The following is a 16,190-nucleotide window of genomic DNA, read 5'->3' as shown; positions in this document are numbered from 1 at the left end:
TTCACCTGTCTTAACATATGTCATAGTTTAAGTTGTATATTAGCTAGTTGCCTGGAGCAGCTCTTCTGTACTGGTTGACTAGCTCTGGTTTTATTCCTCAGTGTTTAGCATGAGGGGTTTGAGGTGCAAGCCAACCATGATTATTCCAGCAAGTCTAAGAAAAAACTGTAAAGTGCTGTGTATGTGTATGTGTATGTGTATATATATATATATATATACACACACACATATGTGTATATACATGCATATATATAAATGTAATTTTCTGCTTCTTGAATACAGAACTTGATAAACATTCAGATTTCTGTGTTCAAAAAGAATCTTGAATTTCTTAATGAAATTCTCTAGGGAAAATTAAGGTGCATGATTTTGACCTTCTTCATACTTATTTCGCAGTATATTAAATAATTAGAATCAAGGATTTTTAAGAGCTGGAAGAGTTACTCGCTAAAGAGAACTGAGGCCAAAGGATGAAATAACCTGCTCTATTAGTCAGCTTTTCATTAATACAATGAAATGCCTGAGGCAAAGAATCTCATAAAACAAAAATGTTTATTTGGCTCATAGTTCTGGAGGTTTAATTCCAAGATTCGGCAGCTCCATTGGTTTGGTGTTGGTGAAGGTTACAGAGGCAATAGTGTGCATTCATAGAAGGATCTCATGGCCAGGAAGCAGAGAGAGCAGCTGGGCCCAACTCAGTTTTTTATAGCTAGTCCGCTTGTCAGAACCTTCCAAGGACACAACTCCAGTGGCCTAAGGACCTCTCTCACAAGGCTCACTCCTAAATATCATAATTGAATTAAATTCACCCTCTTAGTGCCATTAGCTTATGACTTTGGGATTTAAAGTATGCATTTGGAAGCCAAATGATGGTCAAACTATAGCTTCTGCCTTGGTCAATCTTGTAACTTTGGCAGGGCAGGAAGAAAATTCAAGACTTTTTTTTTTAGTCCTCAGCCTCTCGCTTTTTAGCCACATTTATTTTAGGTCTAAGAAATAGTCTCAGTGCCTAGTTACATACATGCTTTCAGAAAATGGCCGGAATCTATTATATTATTATTAGGAGTATATACAAAATCAGTATATACATACAATATAAAGATTTTAGTATTATTCACTATTTGTAATTCTGATGTTTTACCCAGTGCATGTTCTAAGTTTCACCTTGTGTGCCTAAAGTTACATTTTGACCCAGGGTTATGTATTCAGATTCTCTCAGGAAGCCTTATATTGTATTGTATCTTATGTAGAAAGGCAGTGGTGAGGATCTTCCAGTCAGTGGAAACATACCACAATAATTACATGAAGTATATAGCATTAAAACAAAAAAGCAAACATACCTGTTTGATTTTGCTACTTGAGGTGTCCTTGTTATTATGTCATTTCTACTTAATTATGTTGTTTTGAATAGAAAAAAATAAAAATTTTAACTTTTGAAATACTATTTAAAAGAATGTAAATTATACTGATCTGTGTTGCCATATACAGTGTATACTTTAAAGGTTTTGCAGTTATCTAAACCTAGCACCTGTGATATTGTGCAACTTGGCATGTGTAAAAATAATTATGTAATATTTCAAATGCCATATTTTAAACTATGTCTTTATGAAATATTACAGAAATGTATAAGGTAAAAAATAGAAGATTAGAAGTCTATATTATAGCAACATTAAGGAAAAGAGTTCTTTTATGTTTCTCTAATGTAATATGCTTCTAGAAGTTTAACTGGTTGTTTTCTTTCCTTCCAAATTCTTTCAGATTTTTCAATTTCAAGTTATAATTGAAATATCCAGATTTATTTTTAAAAAAACAATTAAAATTAAGTACCCTGAATTATCCAAATAAAATAGTTGATTTTCATCATGTATTTACTATATATTTTAGAAAAAAATCATTATGTTAACATCCTTAGAATTTTTTTTTAAATGTTTGCTGCCTTTTTTTATACCAATCTTCAAAATTTATAGACAGTAGAAATTAAGGATTGATAATGCATAGCTTGAGTTAATTCTTCTTGCAGGACAAAGGCCAAAACAGAACATTGTCAGGGATTTTTCCCCTAAAATTAATAAATAGACAGGGGCAGATTGTGTGGCATAGTGGTTACAGCTGCTGCACGCAACGCACATGCTCCCTGATTCCTGTTCCAGCTGCCCTACTTCTGATCCAGCTCCCTGCTAATGGCCTGGAAAAAGCAGTGGAAGATGGCCCAAGTGTTTGATCCCATGCCACCCACATGGGAGATAAAGCTCCTGTCCCCAGCCCTGGCTGTTAACGATCATATGGGAAGTGAATCAAGGGGTGGAAGATCTCCATCTGTCTCCTCTCTTTCTGTAACTCTTTCAAATAAATACACATCTAAAAGATAAAGCAGGGAATGAGTTTGAACTCTGGGAGTGAGTACAACTTGATTATTCTTTGATTAAGTAAGGGAAGGCTTCTCTGAGTCTTTCTTTTCTGTAAGTTGAAGAATTTAGATGATCTGGTATCTAAAGGTTCCAAATTCTGTGAAATATGTAGATTTGGGGAGAAAATTAAAACCATTCTAACATGAAGTTTTGTCTACCTAAATTACCAGATAATAAGAAATTTTCTTCAGATAAAATATATAGCTGATAATAGTTTGGAAGCAAAGATTGGGAAAGCAAATGTTTCGAAAGAAATTCTTTGAGAAATAAAGGGTTAGAGGTCCTGGCATTAAACTTTCTTGGTCAGTTCTACTCTTTGCCTGTTACACAGGCTAAGTGGCGTACAGAGATAACATGAGCTGTTCTTTGTGGTACGCCATGTGTATGTTTTCCATTGATAAAGATGACCCTTAGTAAAACACTTGAAAGTTTATTAACATTTTCATTTTTCCGCTATATCCTGCTCTTTTTATCCTGAGTTGTAAGAGAATAACACCTAATGATGTTATCTTTTAATTTTTAAAATACATACTTTATGCTTTAAAATATATTTCTAAGATATTATTAAAAGCTTTACTCTTCTGACTTCTACATAGACCTACATAGGAGAAAAGTTTATGTAAAGGAAATTTACTTTTAATTTGTTTGTTTAAAATGTAATTGCTTTAGAATTCTCAAGACTCAGACTATTAAAAGTTAATTCTAATCTAGCCATACATATATATGTATATGTATATGTATATGTAGTCATCTGACATTTACCATACATTAATAGCACATCTACTTAGTTTTTATTATGAGTTCTTGTAATGTGCTATTCGTGAAATGTATCAATCATTGATACCATTCTTTCTATATTACCTGAAAATTAGCTACCTTAGTTTCATCAGATTTACTTAATGTTTTCATTTATTCTGAAATTTATTAAAACTCTTTGTTATTGGTTTTATTTTTTATCTCCAAACAATATTCAATTAGTAGGTATGGTGACCATAGTTCCCAATCAAAAAAATGAAATTTGATCTAAGAAATGACCTTTTTTATTGATGAATAATAACATAAGATGTCAAACACATATTTATCATTTAATGAAGTGCCTTTATTGAAAAACATACAAATTTGCTGTGTTTCTGATTTTTTTCTAAAATGCCTTTTCTCTTGTTTCTAAACTTTTTTCTGAAGTTGTGTTCTAGTCTCAGGGTTACTTTAATTCATGGGAATTTTCATATGTCCAGAAATGAGTAACTTTCCACCATGGTAAAAGTTCTGTCTGTTGATTATCTTACAGTGTTGAAAATATAAATTATATTTAAGTCACCATTCAAATAATCATTAATTACATAGAATTCTGTGTATGTGTTTATATACACTTTAAGAAAGAGCCATAAACTTTTTGCATTATGTTCATGCTCTGATACCTATGGAACTAGTTCCAAATAGGATAGTGAATCAAAAAAAATGTGTAGGCTCTCATTATGGCATATTCTGATTACAGATTTTTCTGTTGGCTGTATATGTAAGTTTTATCTAAGAGTCAACTAAGTCTTAGAGAACCCTAGGCAAAATAATTTTTAGAAAAAACAAAGACAGGAAAGCTTCAAAATTCTAGTGGAGAAAGTTGAGGGAATTGTAGACTTCACCAACTTAGGCAAGTTGAAATCTTTTTTTTGTTAAACAGAAGGGATGGAGAGAAAAATCTCATAGTATTAATGGCAGTTGGAATTTATAGCAGGTGTGAAGCTCTAATTGCCAAAAATATCTCATGCTTTGAGAACATATGATCTGTGTATAGGTATTTCTTCATTTATTGAGAACTGTTTCTTAAACATTAGCTAGCCAGATACTCACTAGGTGGTAGGTATATAGATAGATTAAATAGACATGGTCCCTGCCCTTGTAAGGTTTACTATGAATTAGCCATTATCTTTGTTTTTTTTTTTTAACCTCTATTTATATTTCACAAATAGCTGTATGTTTGATTTTCATAGTACAGTAGTGAAATGTGTGCATTAATTTGTCTTCTGACTTTCTAATGTGTCAGCAAAACCATTTTTAAATGTCTTTATTAATATTAAAGAAGAAAGTGCCACTTTCTTTATGTGACTCTCCATAATGTTTCCTGTGCCTTAAATGTCAATGGTTGTGAGACTAGCTTGTAGTTTTGCTCTGTAGATTTTATGCCATTGTCTATTTTCACCATATGCTTTCAGTGTCAAAGCAGCAAAGAGTTGTACTGAAGATGCCTTGTTGTGTTTTTTACCATGTAAAAAGATTTTTTCCAACCATAGCATAACAGGATGTTGAATGACAGAGGTAATGTTTTTTTTTCTGCCATAAAGGCATAATTTCCACAGAAGGAATTATGCATATTTGTATGTTGGGAAAAGAGTGTATTTTTTATCATCTCCATGTTGAAAGTCCATGTGGCATGAGGAAATCTTTTCCCTTGTTTTTATTTTTGTTGTTGTTGATGTTGTTGCTGTCAATTTTTTTTTTTAAATCCATATCTTCACTCAAATGAAAAATATTTGCAATTGGAAAGTACTCAAGTTAAACATTTATAAATAGAGCTTGCTTAGTTTTTTATCATTAGTGAAATTTTTCATCTAAATGTTGATTCACTACACTATGGAAAACACAGTCTTTGATTGTTTTTAATTATTCATTGTTTTTAACTCTCCAAAGTGTAATGTTTCTATCTTTAAGGAGTAGTAGACTATGGTTTTTGTGAGGTATGTGTATGTCAGTTATTGAAAATCGTGCTGTGTGTGCGCTCTCATGGTGTTTTTGAAGTCATGATTTTTATTTTATCTCCTTTAAAATGATAACATAATAATTCTTTTTTTAATAATTAAACTAATTTAGTAAATTCAAGATGGAGGCGCTTTCCTACTGATTATGCTTCCACCTCAGAAGATGAATTTGGATCAAACCGTAATTCCCCTAAACATACCCGTCTACGTACTTCTCCAGCCCTGAAAACCACTCGCTTGCAGAGCGCTGGATCAGCAATGCCTACTAGTTCTTCATTCAAGCACCGGATTAAAGAACAGGAAGACTACATCCGAGATTGGACTGCTCATCGAGAAGAAATAGCCAGGTTGGTTTCAAGGAGTTAAATTTAAGACATGAAAATTTGTCATCATTTCAAATTAGTGACGAAGTTTAATTTTGTATTTATTTGTTTTTTCTTTTTAAATAATAGTGCTTACAACATTTTGTGGAGTTCATTTAGTCTCCCTGCCCCCCTTGTAAAATATCTAGTAGAGAAGCTAATGAGTAAGCATAACTTTTGAAAGGTAGTCAGTATCCGCTCTGCTTACTTAAGAGCACCACAGGCAAATTACTGATTATTTTCCTTTTTGACTCTTAAATGAACCTGTTTTTTACTTGTTATGTTTAGATTATGTACAGAAAGTAAATTCATGCTTCAGATGTGATTTTTAATTTATAACTTACTGTAGCTGGACAATGAATAGAAATATACCATCTGTCACTTCAGTATTTTCACCGCATACATGTTAAAATTATTTTCACTTTTACTTGCAGACCCTAATCTTTCTGCAACTAGTAAGGAACCTATATATAGTTGTCTGTAAATGCTTTAAAAAACTGACAACAAATTTTTACTGTAATTGAATGGTGTTTATCTTTTGTTTGTTCACTTTTGTGAATTGTGCTTTTTCTGGCTCATTTAGTGTTTAGATATTTTTGTTTTTAATGACTATTTACATGTAATTTCTCTTATTATTGGAGAACATGCCCCTCTTATTGCATGCTGCTTAAAACATGTTTGCTTTACCATACAAATAGCTTTTGATGAGACTAGTTTTTGAAGCATTTTAATCCAGTTGTCTTAGAGAAACTAAAGTACTTTGAAAGGTTCAGAGAAAATGGAATTGATGGATAAGCTGCAAAAATTTTTTGAAAGCCAGCATAGTTTTTTCATAATACACATTTTCTGTGAACTTTTTGAATACCTCTCATTTACTTTTGGATCCATGGATCTTTGTGAACCCACAAAATGCTTGTAGACAGAAAATCTGGATACATTTTTGTTCTTCTGGGCACAGCTGGTGACAGCAGGTCTTGCTTTGTTTCATCATTTATTCCCCTTTCAGTGGAGGAGAAATCAGTGGCACAAGGTCAAGCGGTGCCTTGGGCACCTAGATTATGTTTGGGGACATCACAGCATTCATGGAAAATTCACATTATCTTCCATTTTTATTCTTCAGCAAACTTTTTAAAGCCCCCTGGCATGTCTACCTGCACTCAAGAGGTCTCCCATCTTGGGCTTCTAGGCCAAACATACTTCCTTTTTCCCAAATAGAAAAGAGTTATATTACAAAGGGAAGAAGGGATTAGGGGCTGAACATTATATTTTCACTTGGTTCCATTTGTTGCACACATGACATTACTATTATCTCTGTGTATGTTGTTGAAGGTCAGGCTATTTAATCTCTTAATAATTTTCATGCCTTTTCCTCCTAGTTTGTTAGTGGTGCTGTGCTAATAAAACTTACCTTTTGGACTGAAATTTTTCAAAGTGTATTCTTCAGGCATATATCTCAGAGAACTGATTGTTGTTTTGTTTTTATGGAGAATAAAAAGAGGGGAGGATGGAAGGATAGAGAAAGTATAGAAGAAAAGAAAGTTAATGTTGATGTTTAAAGTTAATGTTGATGTTTAAAGTTCCTTCAGAGCAGTGTCATTTGCTTAACATGAGAAAATTTATTTTCAAGGGTCCAGGACTCACAGATTATTCAAATGTTAGAAATAATTTTACTTCTTTAAATGGGCTACTACTGACAACTTAAGACTCATATGCTGAGAGCAATTTTATTGAAGAGTAATAGCTAAGGATACTTTATTTGAAAAATGTAATGAATTTTTGTTAACTACAAGAATGTTTTATGTTTTTACATGTTCATTTTCTTCCTTTTTTTTTTTAAGATTTATTTATTTATCTGAAAGAGTTAACAGGGAAAAAGAGAGATCTTCTATCATCTGGTTCACTCCCCAGATGGCCTCAACAGCTGGGGTTGGGCCAGGCTGAAGTCAGGAGCTTCTTCCAGGTCTCCCACATGGGTGCAGGGGCCCAAACACTTGGGCTGTCATTAGCTGCTTTCCCAGGCACATTAACAGGGATCTGGATTGGCAGTGGAGCAGCTGGGATTCAAACTGGCACCCATATGGGGTGCTGGCGTTGCAGGCAGCAGCTTTATCCCTATGCCACAGCGCTGGCATATTCATTTTCTTTCAAATTTAGGGCTCTTTAGCTTGACCAGCCCTTTGTTAATCTGTCCATAGTAATTATTTATCTACATTTAAGTTTAAAGCAGAAGAACAGTTCAGAATATAAAGTAAATAAGCAACATTACTGTAGTTGGTATGTCAATTTGAAGAGGAAACTTTTCTTCAGAGTTCTGCTGATAGATGTGCTTTGGTAATTCCTGCCTCAGTTTTTCAAACACATTTTAAATTCTTCCCCCTTGAATTGGGTCTGAAAAACACAATTTCCGTCTCCAGCCCAGAGACAGACAAACTTACGGAAATGAGCATTTATCTTGATCAAGTTGTGCACCTGATTAGTGCACAGCTCAATGAAGCACTTAAAGCAAGTTGATTTATTATAGAAACCAAATTTACACTGACATATGTGGCATAGTTTCTTTTTTTTTTTTTTTTCTTTTTTTTTTTTTTTGACAGGCAGAGTGGACAGTGAGAGAGAGAGACAGAGAGAAAGGTCTTCCTTTTTGCCGTTGGTTCACCCTCCAATGGCCGCCGCGGTAGGCACGCTGCGGCCGGCGCACCGCGCTGACCCGATGGCAGGAGCCAGGTGCTTCTTCTGGTCTCCCATGGGGTGCAGGGCCCAAGCACTTGGGCCATCCTCCACTGCACTCCCTGGCCACAGCAGAAAGCTGGCCTGGAAGAGGGGCAACCGGGACAGGATCGGTGCCCCGACCGGGACTAGAACCCGGTGTGCCGGCATAGTTTCTAAAAGGCACTTCACATTTGAAATTTTTCTTATTAATTTTTTAGGTAATGTAAATATCTGGTTTTGTATTATTTTTTGACGTTCACTGTGTTTCAGTGTTACCACTATAGTCATTTTCTGCAGGGAGAGCTGTCTGTGCAGTACATGATGGTATCTAACTGCAGCAATAAAGCTGGTCTTTGCAGAGGAAAACATAATGTATGAAATTTTGCACAGATATGAGATAGAAAAGCATATAGTTAACAGGTGACCAAACTGAAGATAGGGCAAAGCTGTCTAAATAATGGGGGACTCTGAGTGCCAGCTAAGGAGTGCATGTATTATTTTATGTGCTTTGAAGATGTTTTTGAACAGAACAGTAACATCATATCTGTATTAAAGGATGATAACTGTGAATGTGTTGTATAGAATTGTGTGTATGAGAGAGAGTTTATAGAGAGATTGTAGTGACCTGTTTCAAAAGTTAATGTGCAAGATACCGAAGACCTGAGATAAGATAATGTTAATGAAGGCACAAATAAATGAGAGATGTGAAAGTGTTACAGCTGACAGCATTGAATGTTTGCCATAATGGTAATGCAGAATTTAAAATGATCCCATGGTTGACCAACTGAGAGATTGTTAAGAGTAGGGAACAGAAAAGGCAAGGAGGAATAAAAGAGGCTGTATCTTAAGCCTGCTGATAGAATGGGAGGCAAACTATGGCTCTGAAGCCTGTGCAGCCAATGAAAGCTAAGAATCATAGTTACAAAGCTCATTCACAGAGAAACAACACTGGAAGCTGTGATAGAGGATATTGTCATCAAGGATTGGTGATTAAACTACAGATACTGCTGATTTATGAAGGCTAACCTAAATTGCAGAGAGGCAGTATAGACAGATGGTCAAGATTATAGACTCTGGAATCATACCATCTAGACTCAAACCCGGTTGTACCACAAGATCTGTGTAACTCTGGAGAAGTTAATTAACTGCTGTAGTGATCTCATCTGTAAAATGGACATCATGGTTTCAACTTACAAGAGTTGGCACTTTTTTTTTTTTAAAGGTTTTATTTATTTATTTGAGAGGTAGAGTTACAGACAGAGGGAGAGACAGAGAGAAAGGTCTTCCATCTGCTGGTTCACTCCCCGGATGGCCGCAATGGCCAATCCGAAGCCAGGAGCCAGGTGCTTCTTCCCAGTCTCCCATGCGGGTGCAGGGGCCCAAGGACTTGAGCCATCTTCTGCTGCTTTCCCGGGCCATAGCAGAGAACTGGATTGGAAGTGGAGCAACCAGAACTAGAACTGGTGTCCATATGGGATGCTGGTGCCGCTGGCGGAGGATTAACCTACTGCACCACGGCACCAGCCCCAAGAGTTGACACACTGAAGCTTGTATTTAACCTAGTGATTGACATACAGGGTATGTCATAAGTTTATAAAATTGTGTTTTATGTAAAAACTGTAAATGGATTTCAAAACCTTAACTCCCATTTTTTTGCAAGTGTGCTTGTACAATAAGCTGTCAGTATAATTAGTTATGTTTAAAGAAGAGTACCAAGAAAACAGTGATATATGAGTATAACTAGAACTTTAAGATTTCAAAAGTTTTCTGTGTCTCTCATAAATTTAGATTTATGAGAATCCAGATATAACTGAGTTTAAGAATCAACATTAAGTTCCAACAATTTAGAAAATATTCCCTGAGCCGGCACTGTGGCACAGCAGGTTAATCCTCTGCCTGCAGTGCCGGCATCCCATATGGGCGCTATTTCTAGTCCTGGCTGCTCCTCTTCCGATCCAGCTCTCTATGGCCTGGGAGAACAGCAGAAGATGGCCCAGGCGCTTGGGCCCCTGTACCCACATGGGAGACCTGGAAGAAGCTTCCAGCTCCTGCCTTCGGATTGGCACAGCTCCGGCTTCTTCCAGGTCTCCCACGATGGTGCATGGGTCCAAGCACTTGGGCTATCTTTTGCTGCTTTTCCAAGCCATCAACAGGAAGCTGGATAGGAAGTGGAGCAGCTCAGACACGAATAGGAACCCATATGGGACGAAGGTGCCATAGGTGGATGCTTAACCTACTGTGCTACAGCAACAGCCCCTTCATTAAGGTTTTGTAATATTGAATGAAACTGTCACTAGAATCTATCACAAAGGAAGAGGAAGATCTTTCCTTTTGAGTAGGAATCTTTTTTTGTGAACGTTTGTTGTAGTTGGAATTTTGGTTAAATATATGAGTTAATCTTTTAAACATCTTGAGGCCTAACCTTATTCTGATTCTTGTTGTATTATCAGAACATGGAATCATCTACCATTACGTTGTCGATGCCAAATTAAAGTTTTGGAATATAAATAGTGCCTAGATTCTCTGTTAACTTACAATCTCCATTTCATTTAGGATTTTCTTTAATATCCTGTTATAACTCAATATTGGTAATCCCTGAGTATTTTAAATTCCTGACTCCAAATTTAGATTTTTAAATAAAACTCTAAAATTTTTTGGTTACCTTACACCATTTTTATCTAGCTACAATTAATTTTCTATCTGGAAAAAGAAAATATGAGAAATCATGTGTCTGCTATAAAATTATACAGTTATAAAACATTTCAAGGATCCATTTATGGATCATTCTTGCTTGTTTATATTCAACCTTCATATGTTAGTCTTATTTACTTATTTATTCATTTACTTATTACTTTAGCTCATTTTAATTTTTTAAAGACTTATTTTATTTGAAAGGTAGAGTTACAAAGAGAGGTTTTTTTATTTATTTATTTACTTATGTATTTGAAAGTCAGAGGTATTGAGAGAGAAGGAAGGACACAGAGAGGAAAATCTTTCATCAGCTGGTTCACTCCCCAAATGACTTCAGTGACTGAGGCTGGGCAGGCTGAAGCCAGGAGCCGGGTGCTTCTTCTGGCTTTCCCACATGGTGCAAGGGCCCAGGGACTTGGGCCTTCTGCTGCTTTCCCAAGCATGTTGGGCCAACTTCCGCTTTCCCAGGCCCATGAGCAGGGAACGGGATGGGAAGTGGAGCAGCCAGGACTTGAACTAACACCCATATGGGATGCTGGCACTGCAGGCAGCAGCTTAACTGCTGTACCACAACACTGGCCCCCTTTACCTCATTTTAAGATTCAGAGTTTAAAATGTGGAATTCATGCTGAACCACATTTCTTTGAATATTTAACTGAATTTATTAGGATCTGCTTAACCTGTTTGTGGTGGTAACATATGTCTCCTGTATTAAAGTCTTACCAAGAACTGAAGATGGACATGTGACTTCATAACAATCCAAAGATCTCATTAAAACTATGTGCTTTCTAATACAAAAGGAAGAGGAGATCCAGTTAAGTAGCAGAGTAGTAATATAAACGTGCTTATGTTTACTGCTTTTTTTTTTTTAAAGATTTATTTATGTATTTGAAGGCAGGGTTACAGAGAGACAGCAGCAGAGAGAGAGAGAGAGAAATCTTCCATCTGCTAGTTTATTCCCCAAATGACCGGAGCTGGGCCAATCCGAAACCAGGAGCCAGGAGCTTCCTTCTGGGTCTCCCATGTGGATGCAGGGTCCCAAGGACCTGGCCCATCTTCTGCTGCTTTCCCAAGTGCATCAGCAGGGAGCTGGATTGGAAATGGAGCAGCTGGGACTCAGGTGACGGCTTTACCTGCTACACCACAGCACTAGCCCCACATTTACTGCTTTTAACAGCTGAGAAAAATCTCAAAACCAGAAGTTTTTTGGGTATATAATTATGAGATTTAAAAACCAAACAGATGTTTTAAAATTGCACCTTTATGACATTGAAGCCACATCTGGGTACTTATTTTTGTACTAATAAGAATTGTGTGTGTGTGTATAGTGTAGTAAGAAGAAAACTGTATTTTGTTTGTAGACAGGGCATTTTCAAGTATCTTTGGTCTTACTAAGCATTCATACTCTGGCTAATGATTTAAAATTCATTATTTCTCATCTTCATCTTGAAATGAGGTTAACAACAGTTCTTCACTGATTGGAGAACATGTAGACTACTCCCTCAACTATAGATGATGACAAAGTTGAAAAACTTACATGTTCTGTTTTATAGTTCCAGTTGCCAGCAAAGAGATAACTTTTTAACTTGAGTCTTATCCTGTCTTTATATGATATCTTAAAAGTGAGTTTTTTCCTAAGTTGTTATGAATAATACAAATTTTAAATAAGATATTGGTGAGTCAGTTTGCTAATATTCCATGTTGGTTTTTTTGTTTTTGTTTTTTCTTTCTTCCCATGCCTTGTAAACAATCACTGTACTTGTTATTTTGTTTGAAAAGAAAGATAAAGCTAATCACTGAGAAGCAAAAATAATAGGATAAAGCAAGTGGATCAAAATTTGTTTTTACTCTTTACCTAGAATAGAGTTAATCCTCTGTTTATAAAGTTTTTTGTTTGTTTTTAAATATTTATTTATATATTTGAGAGGCAGAGGCGGGGGGTGGGGGTGGGGTATTCCACCTGCTGGTTCACTCTCCAGATGGCTGCAATGGCTAGAGCTGAGCTGATCTGAAGCCAGAAGCCAGGAGCCTCTTCTCAGTCTCCCACATGGGTACAGGAGCCCAAGGACTTGGGCCATCTTCTGCTGCTTTCCCAGGCCATAGCAGAGAGCTGGATTGGAGGTGGAGCAGCTAGGACTTGAACCGGTGCCCATATAAGATGCTGGCACAGCAGGCTCTACCCACTAGGCCACAGTGTTGGCCCCTGTGTATAAAGTTAAATGAAAATAGATCTTAATGGAAAACAGGACAGAGAACAGGAAAGGGAAGAGGAGGAGAGGTAAGAGAGAAAGTGAGAGAGCGAGTATAGTGGGAAGAATTACTATGTTCCTAGTGTTATATTTATGAAATACATGCAAATAAATAAATAAACAGATGAAATCAATGAAAAAACAACAACAAAACTTGTTTTTAGGGGCTGGCATTGTGGCATAGCAGATAAAGCTGCCGCCTGTGACTCCAGCATCCCATACAGGCGCCTGTTCATGTTCCAGCTGCTCCACTTACACTCTGGCTCCCTGATAATAGCCTGGAAAAAGCAGTGGACGATGGTCTATGTACTTGGGCACCTGACAACCTTGTGGGAGACCCTGAAGAAGCTCCTGTCTTTGTCTTGGCCTAGCCCATGCTGTTGTTATCTGGGAAGTGAACCAGCAGATGGAGGATCTCTATCTCTCTCTCTCTCTTTCTGACCTTAAAATAAATAAATAAATCATTAAAAAAACAAAACAAAACAAAAAAACAAAAACCAAACACTGGATTTTAGCTAAATGCATATAAATGTTTTCTTCATACCTGTTTTTGTAATTTCAGGATCTGATGCAGGCTCCTTGATTCTTAAAAAGAATTATTGTCCTTTATTATTTGTCTTACTGGAGATTAGATAATTTTTATTAATCACTCACCATACATTTATTTGTCACTGTTGAGGCGATATACTGACACAGAACTTGTGTTCTAAAGGATTTTATAATTGGTATAAGGGTTGAAATCTAACCTAGACCTTTGGGGAAACTGGGAAAAGGGCACCCTAGATCTCTATTAGTTTCTATAACTGCATGTTATAGAATCTGTAGTTATTCAATAAAAATTTCAATTAAATAAAGCTAATTCATAGAAATGGCAAAATGCCTAAATATGATGTAATGTTGTATTAAACTATGTACAAATTTTAAGTGCTAATGCAGTTCACAGGTCAGTGAAGATCAGAGTGCTCAACGAGATCTCCAAGGGGAAGAAATTGGAATCCAGCTTGGAAGGTTGTCTAGAATCTGGAAGGTGAAAGAGGAAGGGAGCCGGGCATTCCAGTGAGGTGTTCTTTATAGACAGATGCACACGCCAGAATGAGTTGTACGTGCCTGGGGAGTCAGGTAGTCTATACTGACAACAGTAGGAGTGCGTAGTAGGGAAGAACAGAAAGTCAAAGTGGCAGGTGAAAATAAGCACTATTGAATGTTAAATTTCAGCAAAACAGTGAGGGAAAAATGGATTTAAAAGTTTTGATAGGTGATTGAAGTGAAATTGTTCCTGAGGAGTACTTTATTTCATATATCAGATACTTTCAGAAAAAAAAAAAAAAAAAAAAAAGAATGATCAAGTAAGCTAGGAGTGTGTCAGACTAAAACATTCATGAACAGGAACAAAGATGTTAAGTGTTCGAAGAAAAGACAAGGGGACCAAAGTGAAGGAAAACTTGATAGAACTTGGTGGCTGTGCAGTTAAAAAGAATTGAAAACTTTAATCAGTATATGCTGGTTAATCAAGGTTAACCAACATATATTGATTGTCTTAAGGATCTTTAAAACACATTGATGTTATCAAATGTGATATTGTGAAATATTTTCTTTGACACATCTGTTATTACCTTTTAAATTCCTTACAATTATAAAACCAGTAGAGAATAGTATAAGGTTTTATCTTTTCTGTCCTGTGTTCCTTGTAAGTTTCAAGAGACCCGGGAATGAGATTTACTTCATTTACTCAAATGTGTCTTTATAATAAAGTGCGTTTATTTCAAATTGACATTTATGCTGATCTTAATCTGTGTTTGTTACTAAAGCTCTTCTAGAGAGTGTTTTTTTTAAATGACCTTAAGTGTCTCTCATTGTTAAGCTAAATTTATATTTTATCACTCTTATTATGTAAAAACTAGAATAGATTATTTCTTAAAAGCCAAGTCATTAGAGTAATGAAGTGTTAGCTAGTTTTAAGATAAACAGAAGGTTTGACTTGATGTCATTGGCTTCAGTGTTAGGAATCCAAAGCTAGTTTTCTTCCTTAGTAGGCCATGAATTGCTTTTTTCCAGTAATATCAAAAGAAACTTTATTCTATATAATGGTTTATGTGTGTACCATTTGGGACTTTAGCTACATGTAGAAACTTGAAACTTCATATTCCATTAAAAAGGAAGCAAATTTTTAGACTTAATTTAAAACCTAAAAGAATGTTTGTTAGCAGTATAAATCAATAAAATCTGATAGTTTGCTTATATATATTGGTTAGTACATCTACTTGTAAATATTACATATTTAATAGATATATAGGATTTTTAGCTTTTAATATGTCCTTTTAAACTTTTAACATAACCAAAGCCTATAATTAATATGTATTTTCCAGAATGCAATCCTTCAATGAAAAGTAACCTTGATGTAAGTAAGAGGAATGCTATTACTGAAATAGGTTACCTAGGAAAGTCATAAATTTCATGACTGGAAGTACATACTTCATGTTATCTTACCCCCCCCCTTTTTTTTTTTACAAATAATATCTATACTTATTTCTGTAAAATTATTGAAATTGGATCAGTGATTCCGATAGGAAAACAGACTAGTGTTACAGAACTTATACTTTGTACCTTTGAGCATTCATATTTTGTAATAAGGGACACAGAATTAAATGTGAAAATGTTAGGTTTTCAAATTAGCAAGCTTGAATTTTTATTGGTATTGCAAGGAACTCCAAAGAATATGTTTGTGTTATTTTAGAATTTCATCCACTAGCAGATTTAAAAGAAATGAAGAATGAGAATAGAAACAGAGACTGCAGGCTTAAGTTTAAAGAAAGGGTACAGATATAAAAGATGGAAAGAAATACCTGATTATAAAATACTGAGTAAGTGTAAAATGGAAGTGCTACAAAATTAATTTGGGAGCTTAGATTTAACAGTCCTATGGTAGATCGTACTGTATGTTGATTTGTAAAATCTTCTGTTTCTCTTGGAAGACGTGTAACTTTGGGTTTTTTTCCTTGATAATTTTATTTGCCTTGT

At 35.5% G+C, this 16,190-nt stretch overlaps 1 protein-coding gene across 9 annotated transcripts in view; it reads left to right on the top strand.

The window, feature by feature from the left end:
• The window catches only part of CEP170 (centrosomal protein 170), a 146,859-nt gene that overhangs the window by 104,540 nt on the left and 26,129 nt on the right, over positions 1–16,190 (top strand). For 7 of the 9 annotated variants that reach the window (XM_062210705.1, XM_062210703.1, XM_062210702.1 and 4 more), the window contains one exon: positions 5,274–5,508. In XM_062210705.1, the coding sequence (XP_062066689.1) occupies positions 5,274–5,508 (235 nt within the window). The remainder of the gene's footprint in view (positions 1–5,273; positions 5,509–16,190) is intronic. The other 2 variants (XM_062210704.1, XM_062210698.1) reach the window with 1 other exon arrangement.

Source organism: Lepus europaeus, chromosome 14 (genome assembly GCF_033115175.1).
Source record: "Lepus europaeus isolate LE1 chromosome 14, mLepTim1.pri, whole genome shotgun sequence".
NCBI classification, from domain to species: domain Eukaryota; kingdom Metazoa; phylum Chordata; class Mammalia; order Lagomorpha; family Leporidae; genus Lepus; species Lepus europaeus.
The sequence above is the reverse complement of the archived record's forward strand: the minus strand, read 5'-3'. Positions and strand labels throughout refer to the sequence as shown.